Genomic DNA, 21,218 nt, shown 5'->3' on the forward strand with positions numbered 1-21,218 from the left:
CACACACACACACACACACACACACACACACACACACACACACACACACACACACACACACTTACAAAAAGTGAATCGCACTCCAGGGATATATATTAAGGCTGATTTATTTTTTTATGCCCACCAACCAACGCGTTACGGCCATCACAGTCTTGATCACGGTTAGTTTGGTCCATCTTCCATTTCCAACTTGTATGCAATTGCCAATTGGCCCATAAAGAGGCATTGTGGGATATGGGGTCTACATGAAATAAAAACATGAATATTCTTAGATTGTCATTTACATGTCATGGTCTTACACTCTCCCTTATTATTATTTCCTATTGGGTAGCTTTATCGGTTCAGTTATTTACTTTAAAGACTTTTTAAAGAGGTTAGTACATTGTTTCTTTTTTAATCCTTTCCCGGATTCTGTCATAATTCTATCTCTGTTGCTTTGTAGCAAGTTCATCCAATCTAATGTTAAGTGTTTTTTCGGCTCTGGTGTCTTTTTTCCTCTTTTCTCGTTTTAAGATTCTTGTATCTTTTCTTATAGTGTTGAAATATATATATATATATATATATAGTTACTAAATCCAGAAGCAGTTGTGACTATTTAAGAGGCTATCAATTAGGATCCTAAAATAACATGGATCATCAAAACTTCATGAAATAGGGAATGGGGAAGATGGGAGGAGGATGGGGCAGTACTTGTATATCAAAACTAAAGCAAGAGAGGGGGGAAATAGGCTGGGGGAGTAGAGTGCCCATTTCAGACTAGTTTGCTTTTTTCTGAAAGAGGGAAGGGATGGTGACCAATCTAATCTCGAGGGAAACATTAAGGTTGAGAGATATGGTTAAAGAGTATGGAATTGGGGCAGGAAAATGCCTGGTCTTGTAACATCCATCCTTCCACTAACATATTAGTAGCCATTGCACTGATTGTAAGGGCAGAGGGTGAATGCAGGTCACTTGACGAAGCCTTACCGTTGCAAAGAGTTACTAGCAGACCCTTTGTTGTCTCGCTCCGACACCAACTCCACTTGGGTAAATGGCTCAAGTCCCACCACTTTGTCGTTCTGAAAAAGATATAGATCAGCTTAAATAAGCCGGTAGCTACAAGCCCCTTCCTCATTCTCATTCATTGCGACAGACTTCTATTCCCTATTCTGTGCTGTTGGCCTTTCAACCCACCTGCAGTACACTAGACAAATGTCAGCTGTGATTCTGCAACACACCACATATGTAAACCTAGCACATGAACAAACTAGGGAGATCCTACATTGTCTCGAACTCTCACTTACCTCACAATCCTTCCTTGGTCTATGGATAAACATTCACACAGATCTTTCACAGTGCATAAAACTCAAATTACTGTTGTACACATGGTAATCACATTCGGCTTAGGAGCATGAAGAACAAGGGAGAGGAATGCCAGATCCCCTGCAAGTGTACTACTCCTCCTCCTCTACAACTACTAATCATGCTCCTTGCTGTGAAAATCTCGAGGCGAGACACTGCAACTGTCCACATACAGGCTCATACCACTGGAAGAGGCTGATTTTATTACATGAAATTAAATCACAAAACCATCACCACAATCAAAACAGCCAGTGGATGTCGATGCATGATAGCAAGCCACCTATTAGTATCATATTGAGCTGGATAGTCAATCAAGTGAATTCATTACATGTGTGCCCAATGCTGAGAATATACTGGGAATCTTAAATCATCCCATATGCACAGTGCCATGATATGGAGCATGTGTGTTCAAACACGTCATGTATTCTTGAAGAAACACTGTGCTCAATCTCGTTATCAAGGTACTTGCATACAATCCAGCTTTTTTGCGTACCATCATGCCCTCCACCGATGCTGCCATCCACCCAGCCTGTCTGCCCACACATACGACAAACTCCCCAATGGAAAAGCTGCAATCAAGAGTCCTGTCTACAGTCTCACCCATGAAAGCCTCCTGGGTGTGTCGATGTTTCCCTCTTCATTACTGTGCTCTTGATCTTGTTTCTGTGGTGTTGTCTCAGCATCCAGGTTCAATTTCTCAATTGCAATATCGCTGTGAACAAGAGATTTAAAATAAAAGGCATGATGGTTTGAGCATATGGTCATCCATCAAAACAACTAAGTTCCTGGGAAAAGATACATGCTAATTCCACACTAAGCCTGGTGGTCATCTTTGCTATTATAAATCATGTTGACGACAGTTTTCAATGTCTCGATCTGGCTTATTTCTATCTGAGATTGCTTTTTTCCAGCTAGCACTATGGAGAAAGAAAAGAGAGGACTCTCAATCCCAGATTAAGTATTTCACATAACACAAATGTACACACAGTGAATTTGAAAGGAAATAATTTTACAAAGTTTGAGGCTGCCTGAAAAATCTGGATGGATATGACTGTCTAGAACCTACCTCGGTAAGCCATGACAAAGAGCAATCTTGTCTGCTTTCTGCATTTTCTACTCATTGTCTTCAGGGAAGAGTGACTGGACTCCCACTTTACCAATTAAAGATTAGGCTAGTTTTCCCAACCAGAAAAACAGCTGCACCTCCTAACATGTCTCCAATAGATGTGTTAAAAGGAGCATAGCCTAAAGGTCCACTGTGGCCATAGGCAATGGTCACTGAACCATCCTGGAGGTTCACAGGTGGTCATCTGAGCAATAGGCAAGGCCTTGGTTGTTTAATGGGAGTGCTCAAGCAGTTTGCACATGAGCTTAGTGAAGTCAGGCCGTAGGATTGTTGCAGTCTTTTGACCTCTTCTGTGGGTTTTGACCATGTTTTCCTTGAGACAGAATAAACCCCAGTAAGAGATGCTATAGAGAGCCTTTTCTAAAGAGCGGAGAGTTACAATTAATTTAACATTGAAAACACAGACAGGCCCCTCACTCTTACTCCTGTCCAAGCAGCCTATACATGTGTTGGGCATCTTAGAACCAAACTTAATCTTTGCACCTATCCCTGTGAGACAGAACAATTGCGAGTGCCCAGATGGACAGAGAGCTTCTTGCAGGGCCAATCGGGGCACAGACGGACTAACATGAGAAGTACCTAAGCCAATCAAATGTCAGAGGGATTTACTCCACAAACCTTAAAGAGGAAAGCCTAAATCCTTAGGTAGACCCTAGAAGTTGACATCTGGGCACACAGAACGATTGCTATGCTTTAGATTGTCTCTTGTAACAAATTCACAGGTCTAGAGTTCACATGAGTACAGGCTTGGCCTTACGAAGGGGAAGTCAGAAATTAGCAGGCAAGAATAAACTTTTATATGGCAGCACAGGGATGCTCAGGGAAATTTTAGAAATAAGCTTTATTTACAAGAGCCCATTAAATGATTAAATGGGGTGAAGAAATGCAACAGAGTTTTTTTTTTTTTTGCCTCAGTGCCTAAATCTTTTCCGACGAGAGGGTACATTTGAACATGCCATCCCTTAAGGCAACAGTTTCTCTTCACCACACTCCACTGAAACAGGACATTAGCGAGCGAGGTGAGGGGAAATAACATAACCTTTGGTATCTGGGGTGACGTTCAAATAGCACCAAGGACACATGTAGAGGAAGGCAGTAACGGAGGATTCGCTGAAAAAAACTGCATCCTAACTTTTGCATCCGCCATCTCCTGCTCCGGTTGGTTTGCCAGCCAATTTAGATATCCTTATTTAGTGTGTGCCCTGTCCAATGAGACATCTCCAGTTCCACCAAGGTGGGGTAAAATGGTGGGTGATTAGCATGTGACAAAATCATTTTCCTAAATACATTTTGTAAAAAAATATTTAGCAAAACATCGTTCACAATAACCTCAACCTTCATACAATCTTACGCAAATTTTAGCCTTGACCAGTAGGACATTAAAAAAAAAAACTTTTGTCAAAAATATTTTTTTCCAAATCGAATAACTCAGTTTCGTTAGATTTATTAACTAACCGTAAACTGAAAATATTTTAAGATTTTTAATATCTGATTTTAGATCATTATCGTTTTAAAAGTGAATAGTAAATAAAAAAAGGAAAGAAAAACAAAATATCTTTAGCAATACTACCTTCAAAATAGGTTGCTTAGAGTATGTATTGGAAAGAATGTGGAAAGAATGTTGAAAGAATAGGTATGCTATTGGAAATAAGACACATAAGGGCTTGCAATCACTAACAAAACTATGCATTATATATACATGAGAAACTTTTTTTAAAACTGTTAAAATATTTTTTTTTTACTTTGTAAATAAAATGTTATGGACAGGTCGGACTTTATAAAAAGATGGCTACGTCAAAACAATAGAATACACAGTAAAGCACAGTTACTGCAAAAAAAGTTTAAAAAATAAATTTCAGCAAAATTATATTTGGGATAACTATTTTAACACATGGAGCTGGCAGCAGCTCAATCATCTAAAGCGGCAAATTCACCACCATGTTTGAATAAGTTACCACTATGAAGAAGACCCACTTTCATAAAAAGTTTTGTAAAGTGTCTTTTGCATGCCTGGAAACAGCTCTCGGGCATGGTAGCAGCCTCATCATGTGGATGCAGATAATGTACCTGAAATTCAGGAATCCATTTCCCATGTCAAAACTTCAACCATCATACATGGACATTAGAAGAATTTCCACAAAAGAATCCTCTCAAACATTACCACTTTGATGGATAAACCTCAGCTTTTCAGACATTATAGTGATTTTTTTTACTGCCAGTATGGCCAAGGATCAACAACTGCCACTGTGGTGGATGGAAACTTTTTCAGCAGCATCTTAATCAGCTGCTTACAGCTTGAGGATATCCGGTCCCACAAAGAACCCCCAAAAAGGAAGCCACACATGGCCATACACTCAAACAGCCTGTGAGAAGCAGGCCTGGTATACGATGTCCACTAATGTAAGTGGGCATCTTGCACCAGTCCATACAACCCTTATGGTGATTTAAGAGATCTTAGACAACGTTAGAAAGCTCTCCAAGTGGTAGCTGTGGAGAGCAGCCTCCAGGCTTAGTCCAGAAGAGGTGTAAAGCAGCTTGTTTTACCAGAATAAAATCTTATAGTATAGACCAAGTGAAAAAGAACCACACCGAGTATTTATAAAAATATGTATTTATTATAAATTACTCTCTAGTATGATCCAATATGTCCAACACGGAGATAAACACAATGCACACAAAACTTTATCAAAGAAACGCAGTAAATGGCACGAAATACACAGTGGACCACAGGGGGGACGAAACCATATACTAAGAAAGTGGTATAAGAACCACGACTCAGATCAAGGCAGGGTCGAGAGAACGTAGAAGAGCTGGGACCCCAAGGAACAACCAAAGGTGAGTAGACAGAGACCCCACGGAGAGCGTGTGCAGTATGGAAACACAACCGCGTGCTCCGTACAACTCTGTGCGCAAGTTGCGGTTGGATTTTTAAAGATTAAGGACTCTTCTCAGTAGATCCTGAAGAAACCCCGTGAAAGACAGAAGGTTGGAGAGCCAGCCAACTCGTGGGTACCCTAGTTCCCACGTTACCCACACCAGGGACGCTGGGTGCATAAGCGTGAAGTGGTGTCTCAAACCGCAGTCTAACCCAATGGAGGACCTCAGGAAAGTGCCACTGTGGAAGCTATATTCTGAATAAGTTGTAGGTGATCCAAAATTCGTCTGCCCGACTCCTGCTAGGTCTTTCCAGCAGGTGCAGTGTGCGCTCTCATCTGCGATCTCTGCATTGGCTCCCGGCGGAGGCTCGGATAAAATTTAAAATATTATCCATTGCTCACAAAGCCCTCCATGGTCTGGGTCCCATTTATTTAAAGAAGAGATTTGCCTTCTATATTACAACGAGACTGCTGCATTCTTCTTCCCAACTTTTGGCACAGATTCCTCGATTTAATTGCCAAAGGCTTGGCGGGAGCTCTTTTGCCCGGCTGGCGGGGCAGGCATGGAATGCTCTGCCATTGGCCTTGAAGGGCGTCAAAGACCCTACGATCTTTAAGAAAAAGCTGAAAACTCTATTGTTCTAGCTCTATTATTCAACTCTGTTTCTGACTTTTATCAGGATCGCGCCGGGATACTCCTCGGAGTATCTGTGTGCGGTACAAGTGCATATAACATAACATAACAAGAAGAAAGAAGTATCCGGTGGAATCAGAGGATGGATTCTTGAAGAGAGGTACCTGCAAGCAGAGGGGACAGAGTCCATTTCACTCAGAAGTGACAAGGAGAGTTGGAAGACAAATGCACTGCGATGTCGATGTTGCAGGATGGATGACGAGGACCCTGACTCTGCAGCTGTGAGGACCAGGCGACACAGAGGAGGACCAGGAGCCCTGCACGAGCGGTCCCAATAAGGATGTTTAGTGCTGAGGGGTTGGTGCTTGGCGGGAGCACCAACAAGCCTTGGGAAATGCAACCAATGCAGGAATCAAAGAAGAAGCAACATCGGGACCACCAAGGTCCAGGGGACTCACCAACAGCAGGGGAGTATGGGCTGGCTCCGAGCAATCAGGGGAGCCCAACAGAAACAAGTGGGACCCTCAAGTCGACCCACAGGCCGGAGGCACTGGAGATCGGAGAGGACCTCCAGCAGCTCACCAAAAGATGCATGCCACAGTGCACAAGATGAGGTGTGGCTGAAGATTGTGGCCACTGGAGATGCTCGAGGTTGGGGCTACTTGGATCCCGAAGAACTTATTGGAAGGAAGCCAACAAGCCTTTGCAACTGCAAGTTGGATGCGTTGCACAGGGGTTCGGTTATTGCAACCCCAACATGGGATACTGGCCTCAAACTTGGTGAGAGGGTAGGGCAGGCATCAGGAGCTGTGGAAAACCACCACCTGTGTTGCAGAGTCCACGGAGTCCAGTGGAGTTCAGGATCTCCAAACCGGTCGACTTAGTTGCGGTGCCTGCGAATGCAGAGGAGTGACTCCTTCACTCCAAGGGAGATGTCGTCAGGCGTCCTTCATGCTTCACAGGCCTTTGAAGGTTCCTATATGATGCACAGAAAAAGCAGCAGACTGGAAGTGAGACGAAGTCAGGCCCAAACGAAGTCCAGAGTGCCCAGACGGTAGAAGTAGAAGTGGTGTGTGATCTGAATCTCATCCCACAACGAATCTCGGGACCTACACCCAGAAAAGGCCTTCAGTACCCTAGGGAAAGGATTGGGAAGATTCAGGTAACCATCTCAGGGGAGGGTCTGGACAGTGCAGAGGTTACACCCATGTCCTTTGCCCAGTTTCGCACCAGATCGGGGGCCAATGGCTCCCACAACTGGTTTGAACTGGACTATGCATGGGGATACCAAGTGTGCCTCTCATGCAGACTTTGTGGAGCTGGCAAGCGCACACACCCAGTCCCAATACACTAAATCCTGTCTGGGAGGTGGTCACACCTCCCTGTGACAGGATGTCTATTGTTCCACCTTCCTCTGCTCAAGCTTAACTCCGCAGCAGGAGGGCAGAAATGTGTCTCAGGTCAGCAGCAACCATTTTTTGCTGTCCGGGTCTAGAAGGTCGGCACCGGGAACACTGAGAACCTTAACGGAGGGCTCTTCCAGTGCTTGGAATCATACCTCCCGCACCTTTTATGGTGTGGGGGTATGATTCCAACATGTTTGATACCAAACATGATACAATTCGTTGCAGCAGTTTTGGAGATGGTCATCGCGTTATTACTCAGTGCCCCTCTATGTAGTATATGGCTGCTTCACTGACAACTAAGGAGAATGGACTCTGTAGGCAGCAGGGGTGTCCTGCTCATGCAGGGGCACCCTCTCACTTGCACCCTGCCTTCAGGATTGCAAAGGACTACCATAAAGGTGACTTATAGGTTTTAAGTGCAGTGACCTTTAGATATAGTATACCTATATCTAAATAAGTGGTGCAAGCACCAACTTACACAGGCTGCAATGGCAGGCCTGTCGTTCCATTTTGCATGGTCTAACATGGGTGGCATAATGCAAGCCTCAGTCCATGGGAGACCTCTGCGGTTCCTATACCCTGGGTACATGTGTACCGTATACTAGGGACTGATAAGGGTACTCCAGTATCCAATCAGGCATTGTACCTAGGTACTAACATAACAGTTTAGGGAGGAAGCAGATAGACTGGGGTCCTGATTAGCAGGCTCCCTGTCAGACTTGTCAAAAAGCAGCATCACATCAAGGAAAAAGTGGGGGTAACCATAGAAGCAGATCCTACTTTCCTACACAGCCTTTCTACAATATAGTCACAAGGGCACCTCCTTGATTCAGCCTTCTCTGTGGCCCCAGGGTAGACCACATACAGATTTAAGAGGAATCTTACCCTGAAGCGAAAGACGAAATGCTGTTCTGGCCATCAGAAATAAATCCAGGGTGCATCTGAGCAGAAGGGCTGTATGTTCCTGTAGTACTGGCAGTGGGAAATGCTCTTCGAAGGAGCCGCACCCATGTAGCAATGTCGATGTTCATCTGGCGAGCACGCAGGAAGGCTTTACCTACAAATGAATATGTAACAGTCATTTTATTCATGCACACTCAAGCCAGAAGAACTACGTAGCAAGGTAGCCAGGAAAGCATTTATACTTGACATTTCACATATATAATAGGAAACATGTGGGGCATTGTTTTCAGTATGCTACCCCACTGAGGATGAGTTTACACACAGCTAGACAGTGCAATGAGAACCTTTGTCAGTGTGGTTTGAACTGGGACAAACTTGCCCCTGTTCAAAGGAAGAAGGTATGGATGATGGATTTGACAGGGTGATAGAATCTAAAAAAATACCTACTATAAGACTAAAACAAACAGTCATTCAGGAATCACTTTATTCGATTTGGACAATGCGAATCATAAAAGTACATAAAAACAGACAATTCATTAGAGCTGCATGATTAACAATACAAATAATCCATAAAAATTAAAGCATCTCAAGCATTGGAATGAAACACACCAGTTGACAACCAAGATAAATGAAAACAAGTATTCAGAGTAGATTACAATTGTAAATACAATAAGGCTGGTCTTATTTGAGTAAAATTCATTGGCAATAAAAGATGACAGAGGGGGGCACTAGGTGGCGCACTGGCAAGATGGCCGCACTGAAGTGAGGCCCTGCTGCTCGGCGTATTAATCCTATCAATTATCCTGCCCAGTTGAAAATGCAGATGCAAGGAACGTGGTGCTGCAGAGGCCAATGATCCGAGAATCGATGGCGTGAAAGCGGCGTCTCTACTGTAACGCGCTGAGCTGCTGCCGAGTGATTCTTTCTGCACCAACGGGAAGTCCCAGTTTGCATGGAACTGATACTGGGCTGAGTGCGATAAGCGACTGCCGGGCTGACCACGAGGTGTTCAGGCCGTATCAGAGGTCCGCTGTCACTGGCGCCCGCTGACACGGCGAAGACCAGCTAAGGAAACTGCCTGCATTAATTACATAGAGACATCATGGACGCAAAGCTGCAATTCCCACACACTCTGCCCTGAATTAGCTTTGTGGCGCCATTAATTTTCTGGTTGCTGGGTGGCGGAACGGCCACAGGCATTGAGGCACACAGATAGTGTACCGTCCAATGCACTACCGACGAGGCCCTAAGACAGGAGTGCATGCCCTGAACCCAGAGAAGCGCAACACAACTGTCACTAATATCATACTGGACTGAGGCCTGCTGGCTAGTAAAATCGGCGATTGCTGCAATCATTGCCCCAAAGCATACACGGCAGACTGCTGCTGCAGCGGACCCATAGAGACTCCTTGGACACCAATTCATGATAATTACAGCTAAAAGACTCTTCTGAGGCAGCCACAAATACCCAATTCAGGTAATGATTTGAACACTAAATTCTGCGCGCCCAACCCTCTCCCAGGCACAGGAAATTGCGGCAGCAACTGGTGGTAGATGAGGGCTGCAGTACTGCTGTATATAATGATAATTAAGCTGGTGCACTGTTCGTCATAGTGTTGGTTACATGCAGTAAATCTTTTAAATGCTTGGCTGCGACAATATAGGATTACTGGTTGTTCCTCACTAGTAGTGTGTGATTGCTAATGACTCATGCTAACGATTGTCAGCCCTGCTGCCGGCGTACGCATCTGCGCCCAACGGTTTCAGGATTCCTACCTGTGTTTACCCAGAGCCCTGCTGCTGCCAATAGTGAGCCAAGCAAGGATACAGCACAAATATAGGGAAGACTAACACGAAGCTGACACGGCTGACATTTGATGCCAAAAAAGTACACACTTGCAACAGGAAGAAAAAAAAAGTCACGGAACAGTCAGCCCTACAGGAATCATTATCTACAAACGATGACATGAAGACTATACTGCTAGAGGTCAGACAAGGTCTCACCACGATTGTGGACAAAATGGATGCCATGACCACACGCATGGATGCCATAGTCCACAAGTTAGACCCCCACGACGATGAACGTATCAAGGAGACGGAACGTAGGATTTCAGATGCCGAAAAACGCGACATCTCACATACAAGCCAATGTGGTGCAAATGGACAAATTACTAAAGATCATTGCTGCAAAAAATTAACATATTGACGCGTTCTTGGCATCCCGGAAAGCACAAACACTGGCAAAATGGAAGACTATGTGGAGAAAATGTTGCTAGCGATAATCGGAGCGGAGGCCCTGTCTCCGCATTTCATAGTCAAACGGGCACACAGCTCATTAGGCCCCAAGCCTCCACCCGGGACCATGCCCAGACCCATCATCGCGCGACTTCTGAATTATAGGCATAGGGACGTTGCCCTGCAGGTAGCCCAGGAGAAGCAGCAGCTCAGCTTCGAAGAAAATTCATTTACAATATATCCTGATTTCACTACAATTGTGCAGGAAGATAGGCACAAGTTTTTTCCTGTCAAACAAAAGCTGAGACAAGCCCAAACTGACTATACACTTTAATATCCAGCCCGCCTGAGGATTACGCATCAAGACAAGCAGATGTTCTACACCAAACCACAGCGGAGGAGTTCCTGAAAAGCCTGAAACGTCAGAATCATAATTCCAACGCATCGGATGACTCGTCAAGATCAGCCTCACTGATTACTGAATGACCCACTAGAAGCAGAAGAAGAAACATTATAGCCAAATGACCCACGGTACGGTGGTGACATAATGCCTCAGGGGAACCGATCTATGCACCAGCTGAGGAGGAACTATATCTCCTGCGAACTAAGGGAAACGATACACTGGGTGAATATGATAATGTACGCCGAGAACCCTCGCCCTTTCGGAGGTAGCTGATATCATCTTGCTGGCACTGTGAGGGTGAGGTGTGAACGTGCATGACCCTAGAAGGTTCCCCCACAAGGGCATTTCCCTACCAATCCACTTCGCACTGTTATGTGCGATTTGTTTAATCGACACCTAAGGGCTGGGGTGGGGGATGGGGTTGTTGAGTCTGGCAAGATTGGGATGTCTCAGTGGGAGGGGTATGAAGGGGGGTTGTTTTAATGTTTATTGTTATCCATTTGCTGCAGAGAGACAGACAAACGTATGGTGCTCCACTGCTTACTTCATGCAGGGCGCAAGGGATACACTGCCATCTATCACACACCAATGGCACCGTTGGCTGACTTGTTACAAATCATCACCTGGAATGTCAGAGGGTTGGGGGACCCACGTAAGTGCCACCAGCTTCTGGCGTACTTAGATCGACATCAGATACATATCGCACTTCTTCAAGAAACACATACTAATCCACTACACCCCACCGACTTTGCTAATAAGTGAGCAGACTATAGGTTATTCTCATTGTACTCCTCCTACGCCAGAGGAACGGCTATACTTATTAAAAAATAGGCTCCTTTTGCATTAGCTGGTACATTACTCGATCAAAATGGGAGATACTCCATTGCATGGGGACGATTGGGCTCAGACTCAGTTACTCTGGTGAGTTGTTATGGCCCGAATGTTGACACTCCTGAGTTTTTCACAGTGCTGTGGGGGAAGATTGTGGAAATAGGCTCTACTCACATAATATGGGGTGGGATTTTAATGTTGCTCTTAACCCAGCAGAAGACTAATTTAATCCTGCACCACATCATTATAATAGATCATATCAAGTAATACAGGGAATTAAGACGGACACTGGTCTCCTGGGCGCCTGGCGGCACCTCCATCCTCTTGCACGGGAGGGCACACATTTTACAAGGCATGCCGATTCCTGGGCACGCTTAGATTATTGCCTGCTGTCTCGTGAGCTGGGTCCCTCAATAAAAGATGTCAAGCACCTGGCCAGGACATATTCTGATCACTCCCTGGTTAAACTTACACTTGCCCCACCTGGATATAACAAACCATGCAGCAATTGGAGGTTTCAACCCTTAACACTGCTTGACACGGTATTTCATGGTGAATTAGGGAACGAAATTCAAGACTTCTTCCAAAGAAATAGAGGTTCTGTAGACAGTCTGGAAACCATTTGGGAAGCCTTTAAGGTGACGATTCAAGGATTTTGTATCTCTAAAAACTCTGGAGTACTATGGGACATACTGGGAACACTCCGAAGACTGGACGCCGAACTTAAGACCCTAGAGATGCAACTGACTATGGGAGGAGGTAGTGACATTCGGCATGCAATCCGGGAAAAACTATCGGAATATACTTCAACTGCTGATCGGGAAACAAAATTTACATGGAAATAATGGGTGGCCCGGCGGAATGGTGAAGGGGAGAGAACTGGGAAGGCCCTAGCTGAAACCATAAGGTTACCGGGTTTCTCCAACTATGTACTGGAGATCTCTGGTCCTGGGGAGACACTGCAGTGCAACACTACTGACATACATACTACTTTCACCACCCTCTATTTAGCACTTTACAAGTCACAGCGGAGGGATCCTTTCGAGTTAGACAGCTTTCGATGAGATATAGCACTTGGGTGGCTGGGGAATTCCTCAGCGCCCCCTTCGAACTTGATGAAATTCGCGAAGCTATTATGCAGATGAAATCCGGAAAGGCTCCTGGCATGGACGGGCTACCTGCTGAATTTTATAAATCCTATATAGATCTGATGGCCCTGATCTTAAAGGAGATATATGAAGAATCACTCAAGACTAGCACACTTCCTCCTACCATGAGAGAGGGACTTATTACATCCCTACTCAAACCTGGAAAATCACCTCTTCATTGTGATTCCTATAGGCCGTTATCTTTCACTAACTGCAATACAAACATTTGGGCAAATGTTATTGCAGATCGTCTAGCCCTCCTACAGGAAAAGCTAGTACTCCTTGACCAGGCAGGCTTTGTTCTGGGCAGAGCAACCACACAAAATCTCCATACCCTATTCTCCATTCTACAGAACGTCGCGCTCGTTCACTGCCGGTCTGTGGGGAATTTCACACCCTGAAAAGGTTTCTAAATTAATTCCTGTTTCAGGTCTATGACTGGTCACATGAGCTGAACACTGTCCTGAGGTAACACAGACAACACAATTTGAAGTTAATAAAAAGCCCAGTAATCTCAAGCCATATCAAGAGCAACTGAAGTATTCAAAGCAGAAGTGACTCTGGATAGACAATCATCTAAGTAAAGAAAGACCTGTAACCCTTGGCATCAAACATGTGCACCACCAGGCACTTCATGAACATCACGGAAGCTAAATATAGCAGAAGGGAAGCTTCCGCTGGTGCATCAAGCTCACTGTAAAACAAAAGTTTTACAGTGACAGTATGCTATTGCTATATTGAACTAGGAGACTCAATCTAAAATGGCCATCTAACCTCATATAATGAGGAAAGGAGCAACTAGCTCTAGGTTAAAGATTTGGTATTTTTCTCACTAAATGTATTAACTGATGACTCAGATTTACAACTGGCTTTTGCTGAAGGGTTGGATTTCATAATAAAATGATTTTAAAAATTGGAAACAGCAGAAAAGGATCTTTTTAATGTTTATATTTTAAATTTAAAATGTGTTTTCAGGGTCCAACCTGGAAGTCTGAATAGACTTGAAGGTCATGATGATATGAGCCCTTGTTGAAGTTCATTCCATCCAGCATTCCATCCATCCATCCGTCCATCCATCCATCCATCCAGAATATGTTACTTACCCTGTAGGTGTCTGTTTGTAGCTTGTAATTCTGTAGATTGACATGCTATGCATACTCCTACCATCTAGTAACGGGTGCAGACATTGCAAATTGTTTTTCTTCAAAGATGTCCTTTCGAGTCACAAGGTATGCTGTGACTCCTCCATTAGTAGAGAATGCTATTGGTACTGACTTCATTGTTGGATTGTTTTCCACCCAGCAGGCGAGTCCAAGTATGGAGAGGTTAGTAGCGAGATGGTGGTGACCATGCAAAGAGTGTTTACCAGAAAAGTAGATATTTCATGTTACAGGAATGTGCAAACAATACACTGACTCCGGTGGGAAAGATGGGCATATGTGAATTTACAGCATTTCAAGCTACGAACAGATGCTTACATGGTAAGTAACATGTGTTCATAGCATGTGGGACTGTAGATCCACATGCTCTAAATAGACTGTAAACAGTACTCCTCTGAGTGGTTGTTAGTGGATGATGCAGATGACTATCTTAATACTGTTCAGGCAAATCTAGTCTGTTAAGAGGCAAGAATATCCACACAGTAATGTTTGGTAAACGAGTGTGGTGTTGACCATGTAGCTGCTTTACAGATATTCAGCTTTGGGACTATTCCCTAGAAATGCCATTGTTACCCCCTTCTATCTAATACAATGTGGCCTAGTGGAGTGTGAAGAACCCTTTTTGCTTTAAGTTAACATGTTTGGATACATTTAATGATCCATCTAACTATGCCAACTTTTGATAAACCTTCAAATTTCATTCTCAGACATTATAAGTGCAGTAAAGATATAAAGAGTATATGGTCTAGGAGTCAGCACCATAATGGCAAATCTGGGTTTTTATTTTTTTTTAAACTTTATTTTTAATTTTAAGCAGTTTTATCCTTACAGTAGCCAAATTGTAGTATCAGGTCATATATAGCTTGAGAAAACATTCAACAAACAAAAACAAGGATATACAAGGAGAGATTTGGAGAGCCATTGAACAAAACATTATGATTACATGTCAGTAAGGTAACCGTGCACATAACACGAGCTACTTAATTTTGAATCAGACCTGCTTAGTAGACATCATCTAGCACTGGCATATTTCACACCCATATTGTATACACAAATTCTCTCATCATTCCAACCAGTCAGAGGATATGCATGCAACCGGCAGCCTTTTATTGGGTCAGTCCTCCCCTCTGTCTGTACTTCCCTCCCTCTCCGCATCTTCTCCAGCCCTTTGTCTAAGGAATGCCTGATACAGTTCCCAAATATCTTGTGGCCTACAGCTTAATGGCCTAAAAGTATTGTAGTTTTCAGACTGTGTATTGCAATATGTGAAATCAGTGAACCACTCTGCTAATGTAGGCAATGGCCCCTTCATCCAACGCATGGCCACTCTCCACTTTGAGAGTAGTATACAAAGTGCGACCAGTCTGCGGGAGGCACTTCTTTGTAGTAGCCTAGAAGGGCAACCAAGGGAGTGATAGACAAAGTTGTGTTTCAGATATGTCCTGAAGTGCCTTGGTGACAGCTGCCCAAAATGCTTGGATCCCAGGACAGTACCAGGTCAGATGAGTGAAGTTTGCACCCCATCCCACACCTCACGCAGTTATTGTCCTCCCGCAGTGCATATTTGCGCAGACGCCCTGGAGTGTAGTATACTCTGTGAAGATACTTGAAGTGTATTAAACGGTGTTTACCATTTTGCGAGATGGACTTTGTAACCGAATACCAGTATGACCACTGTTCCTCTAATATAACAAACTAACTCTTCCTGTCATTCTTTGCATGATTTTGTCTGGCTGAGGTTTCGATCGAATCTTGAAAGTGTGTATCCACTTGAGATACCTCGCTGTGAGGACTGGGTCTGCAATAGATATGTATATTATACAAATTTCTGAGGTTCTGTCATTCTCTCCCAGCTTGGCCCATAGTGCCTGTCTAACTCAATAGTAGTGATACCTAATAAGTGGAGATCGACCAGAAGCTTCCGTCTGGACCAGCTCCCAGGAGCGAACCATCCTGTTTATAAACAGATCCCCCATATTTTCTATGTTTAGTGAGTGAAGGGCCTGTATTATTGCCTTGTCTTCTCTCAGAGGGAACAAACCGCACCCATCTACTCCCTACATATCTGCAGTCTTATGCAACTGATTCCTAGTAATCCCCACAGGGTCAAAAATGTGGTATCGCCTCTGTGGTTTGAGGAGCAAATATTGTAAAAGACTGGTACGACTTACTTCTTCTCTTTCGAGATATAAATGTGGCAAATTGGGTGGGTTGTGTAGCCAGGCATGCAAATGGATATGTTGTGCAGTGCTGTAGTATATTTCAAGGCCTGGTGTGTTAAGTCCGCCTGCAGTGTAGGGTCTTACCAGTGTAGCCTATTGCACTCTGGGTTGCTTGCCCGCCCTGGCCAACCTAATTAGTAAAGTACGGAGAGTATGAAATAGAGATTTTGGTATATGATTGGGATGTTAATGAAGAAAAATAAAAACTGCAGTAACACTATCATCTTCATGAGTGCGATGCACCCTAACAATGATAGTGGTAGCTTAATCCACCTTTCTATAGTATCTGTGAGATGCTGCACTGCCCTACCATCATTTTCACGAATACCTAACCCTGGGTCTGTATGCAGTTGGACACAAAGATAATGCACTGGTTCTGTGGTCCACGTTAAAGTGTAGTCCAAATGCACCGGAGTGATGGAAGCAGTCAGAAGGAATATAAGGGATTTGCTCCAATTAATGCATAGTCCAGAGTGACTGCAAAATCTCACCACTTCCTGTAACATTGGAGTTAAGTTACGATCTGGGTTTCTCACATATGATAAAGTGTCATCTGCATATGCAGATATAATTAAATTGTATTGTGGGAATCTTATGCCACGGTGAGCATGGTATCCCGCATTCCACTTGTCAAGGGCTCAGCCACCAATGCATATAACATGGGGAAAGTGGGCACCCTTGTCTTGTGCCCCTTGTGATTGCTACTGGGCCAGATAGAATGCTGTTTATTCACACTCATTAATCAGCCCTTGACCAACTATATATGTCTCTTATCAGGCCATAGCAGCAAGAGACTGCAGACATTAAACGACATGCTGCACGGCCCCTGACCGGATCCCTTATCATATCCATTAGTGGTGAGAACCCCCTCTATGCAAAGGTGAGAATATGAGAATCATGCTCGAGTCACTTTAATTCCCCTTCTTTAATCAGAAACCCTCAAAGTAATGGTTTCCACAGTGAAATGGATTTGGAGGGAATAAGGTTCAACGTATACAAATGTTTTAACGTGAGCACTGTAATAAGAGATGAAGTGTGATACTGGTACAGAATGACATTGCACTACAATACCAATAGAAAAACCTGCTATACCGCAGTAATGTATACTGTATCTGTTATTATGAAATCATAGATAGAAGGTAGAAATCCCATATTGTATCGTATCGTATAGGTATACGAATGTCCCTAGTAAAGGAGAAACCTAAGTAACATAGATAACTTTTGAATTGTGAATAGTGCACAACCTAAGAGAATGGATATTGACATATTATTATTTTGCTCCCTAAACAGAGAAATTAAAACTCGAAATCTTCTTGACACAGGAACCCCCTATCAAGAAGTCCTGAGGAAGGTGCCACAGAATTAAATGTATTGCACCGAAACGCGTCGACGCATTTCTTAATTAAAGAATCCAAGTGAAGCCTAGTACACACTGGATGTACATACATTTTTGTCACAGCTGTGTACGATAGTTAATGCAATCCTAGGCTGTTGGATCTAGAAATCAACAGTGGCGAGAATATCCAGGAGCCACAGTCATAATAGGGGTTTATTACTTTATAGTGTGTTTTTGTAAAACTTTTTACTGTTTATGAATTGCACCTTGTGGTGACAGGTAGCACCAGACATCGATCAATTAGCTTGACTCTGCAAGCGCAGTGATCGCTTTCGTTGCAGCTGATGGTCGTCTCGTGGGCCCCCTGGATCTAACTAGGTCAGGTGATAAGACGCAGTTATAACTCTCCCCCCCATAACTGTGGAATATTCTTATAAGCTTATTATTTAAAGATCTGTAAAATTGGGGATTGTAGTAGTTTGGACCATAAATAGGCACTATAAGCACATCAAGATTATCTTTACGACAGCGCACTACAACATATCTTCCTCCAGGATCGACACATACCTTTTAGATTTGTATACCCGCTCCGCCACATGCCCATATCAGAACCCCCGGGCACGTGATGTGAATCCAGTCGCTACATAGGTGCCCTTCATACTAATCTGTGTCGGCAGCCCTGATTAAAGTGCTGCTTGTGTCTCTTGAAGTATAACAACATTAACATTATGTTTATGCAAATAAAGAACAATTTTACAGAGTTTACATTGGTCATTTAACCCTCTGACATTCCATGTCAGAAAACCTGTATAGTGGCGGCACTCGAATTAGATGGGGCCCCATTAACCGTATTTTCACTCAGTGTACTCCTCTTGAGTTGTAATAGCAAACATAAGGCATGTTTTCAATCCAGTCATCTTCAATCGGCTACTTAAGGTATATACGGTATATAAGCTGTTAAATGTAATATCCCCCTGCCCCCTCCCACGCCAGGTCTTCTCCCTGCTACATGGCATCAGAATCCCTCCCTCTGTGCCTCACCCCATTACAGGCCCAGTGCTGTGTACACATGCTGTGGCGGTGAGTCCAACTAAGCTGTACTCAAGTTCTTGTTGTCTTGCGACCGATTGTTATATATAATACTTCCAGCTTCTTAACAACTACTGAACATTTAAATTGTAGGTGCAAGTCTTTTTGTTCTGTGAATATAATGAACGTACATGGTTTTTACATCCCAATTATTATGTGTTTGGCTGGTACACTTAACACATCTTTTGACTAACAACGAATAGTAGCAACAGCTCTTCTCAGGAGCGCATACGTGGCATAAAATTATGTGAGCTTTAATCCTGTTGGTCCAAACCGCAGCGGGGGCCGCTGTCATCCAATTCCGAGCCCTGCCCAGATTGCTTGGATTTGGAATTATGATGCTTCTTTTTTTTTTTTTTTTTTTTTTTTTGCGCAAGACCTTTATTGAGAATCAAGCATTTGACACAGCATGAGCCTACAACCCGGAGGCCGGCCCGCTACGTTTATTCCATTAACCATCATTGTGATCCAATGTTACACATGTTCCAGAATATTGCAGGGTATCGCACGTATGGTTAATAGCTGGCATTCGAACTGAGTCTCACTTTTTTCACTTTTTATAACAAGAACATTAAAACAACATACCCCAATTCGGCCGTATCGTGTAATCCTAATGTACTACCCAGCAGTCGCGTCGATACACCTAGGGTCCCTCTCCCCCCGCCGTCATCTCACACCTGTCCCATCAGCATTCATGCAGTCATGCAACCCATTCAGTCCATGTGTGGAAGTTCCTCATTATCCTGCAGTGAGGTCAGATAATCCTCTAGATAAACCCACATGTTTTTTGGTCGTGACTTAGCTGGCAGCAGTTCTTCGTAAGTTTGTAACTTGTCACGACAGGTGGACATGTCATGCAACCATGTTTTTAACTTCGGCACTTTGCGACTGTGCCAGCATTGTGCCACTTGTCTCTTAGCCAATAAGAGTGCTATCGCACAGAACTTCTTCTTCAAGGCTCTGAACTGCGGTACTATCCCCAGTAAGCAAACTTTGGGTGTGCAGTGTACCTCCTCCTCCAGCATGACAGATAAAGTAGTAGTCACCTGCCCCCAGTATCCTTCCACCTTGGCGCAGTCCCACGCTAAATGTGCAAAGCCCGCACCCTCCTTGTTACACCTTTTACATCTGTCCTCCTCTTGAAGCCCAAATTTAAACAATTTCTCTGGTGTGTAATATACTTGATGGAGGAATTTAAAGTGAATCAGCCTCAGATTACCATTCGGTGTGAGTATTTGTGTCAGAGCGCATGTGTTAGCCCATTCTTCATCAGATAATGGCGCGTCTAGTAGTGCATCCCACCGCCCTTTCGCTTTCAACACTTGTCCGTCCAGTTCCAATTGTGCGGCTGAATACAGCCTAGACACCAGGTGTGATAAATCATTAGTTGTGATTAACAGTTGCAGTGGTGCAAGGCATTGCGGCTCTGAAGGGAACGTAGGGTAGTGCTCCCTCAGGGCTCTATTGAGTCTGTAATATGTGAAACGAAACATGGATGTTTGGTTATTAACATAACCTAGGTTGTCTAAGCCCACGAACTCCCCATCTCGGAACACGTCCCCCATCCTATCGATACCGGCTTTGGCCAGTAGAGACATTCCGACGCTCTCCCCAGTTACCGATAGCTCCTGGTGGTGGTGTAGCATCATGGCTGGTGCATATAGCGGGGTTTTGTGTGCTAGTTGCCCTAATTTATGCCAGGCTTTGACCGTGGTATCTACCGTGTTGATATCTCTAGCATGTAGCGGGGGGCGGGTGTGTGAGATGATTGCCGTGAGTGGAATAGGGTGTGCGTCGCTCTCCTCTATAGCGGTGTGGGTGAGGTAAGGAACTGCGTGATACCAATACGCCGCATATTGTGCCTGCGCGCACAGGTAATACAGGAGAAAGTCAGGTACCCCGAAGCCGCCTCTTGCAAGTGGAAGTTGCAGAGTTCGTAGATCAACACGTGCCTGTTTACCCGCCCAAATCAAGGTCCGCACCAAGGAGTTTATATGTCGGAAGATAGCCTGTGGTGGAGTGATTGGTATGTTGTTAAACAGGTATAGCAGCTTGGGCAGTATGTTCATTTTGACAATCGCTATCCTGTCCGCCAATGAGAGGGGCAGATGTACCCAACGTTGTACACTGTCCTCCAGTTTCGTCAGCACCACTCCGTAGTTTGCCCTTAGCACCTCATCCGGATCCCTGTGGTACATGACCCCTAGGTATCGTATAGGGTCCTGTTGCCAACCCAGCGGAAAGTCCACCACAAACGCAGAAGTGGTGTCGGTGAGGGGTATTATAGATGATTTGGACCAATTTATGGCTAGACCCGAATGCCCCCCGAACCTTATGTATTCCCTGAGTATGGCGTTCAAATGAGTCTCCGGGTCCCGGACGTATAGCAACATGTCATCTGCATATAAGGAGATGTGAAGCGGCCTGGCTATGAAGTGCAGTGCCGATTCCCTGTAGTTCTGTCGTATCAGACACGCCAAAGGTTCTAGTGCTAATGCAAATAATAGC

General features: G+C 44.2%; 1 protein-coding gene across 4 annotated transcripts in view; it reads right to left on the minus strand.

Annotated features, from left to right (window-relative positions):
- The window catches only part of PKN1 (protein kinase N1), an 815,639-nt gene that overhangs the window by 232,640 nt on the left and 561,781 nt on the right, over positions 1-21,218 (minus strand). For all 4 annotated transcript variants that reach the window (XM_086961066.1, XM_086961076.1, XM_086961049.1 and 1 more), the window contains exons 11-13: positions 8,269-8,440; positions 1,942-2,053; positions 967-1,058 (exon numbers count right to left, since the gene is read on the minus strand). In XM_086961066.1, coding sequence (XP_086817192.1) covers positions 967-1,058; positions 1,942-2,053; positions 8,269-8,440 — 376 coding nt within the window. The remainder of the gene's footprint in view (positions 1-966; positions 1,059-1,941; positions 2,054-8,268; positions 8,441-21,218) is intronic.

The sequence above is a fragment of the Lissotriton vulgaris genome, chromosome 1_1, assembly GCF_964263255.1.
Source record: "Lissotriton vulgaris chromosome 1_1, aLisVul1.2, whole genome shotgun sequence".
Classification (NCBI taxonomy): Eukaryota; Metazoa; Chordata; class Amphibia; order Caudata; family Salamandridae; genus Lissotriton; species Lissotriton vulgaris.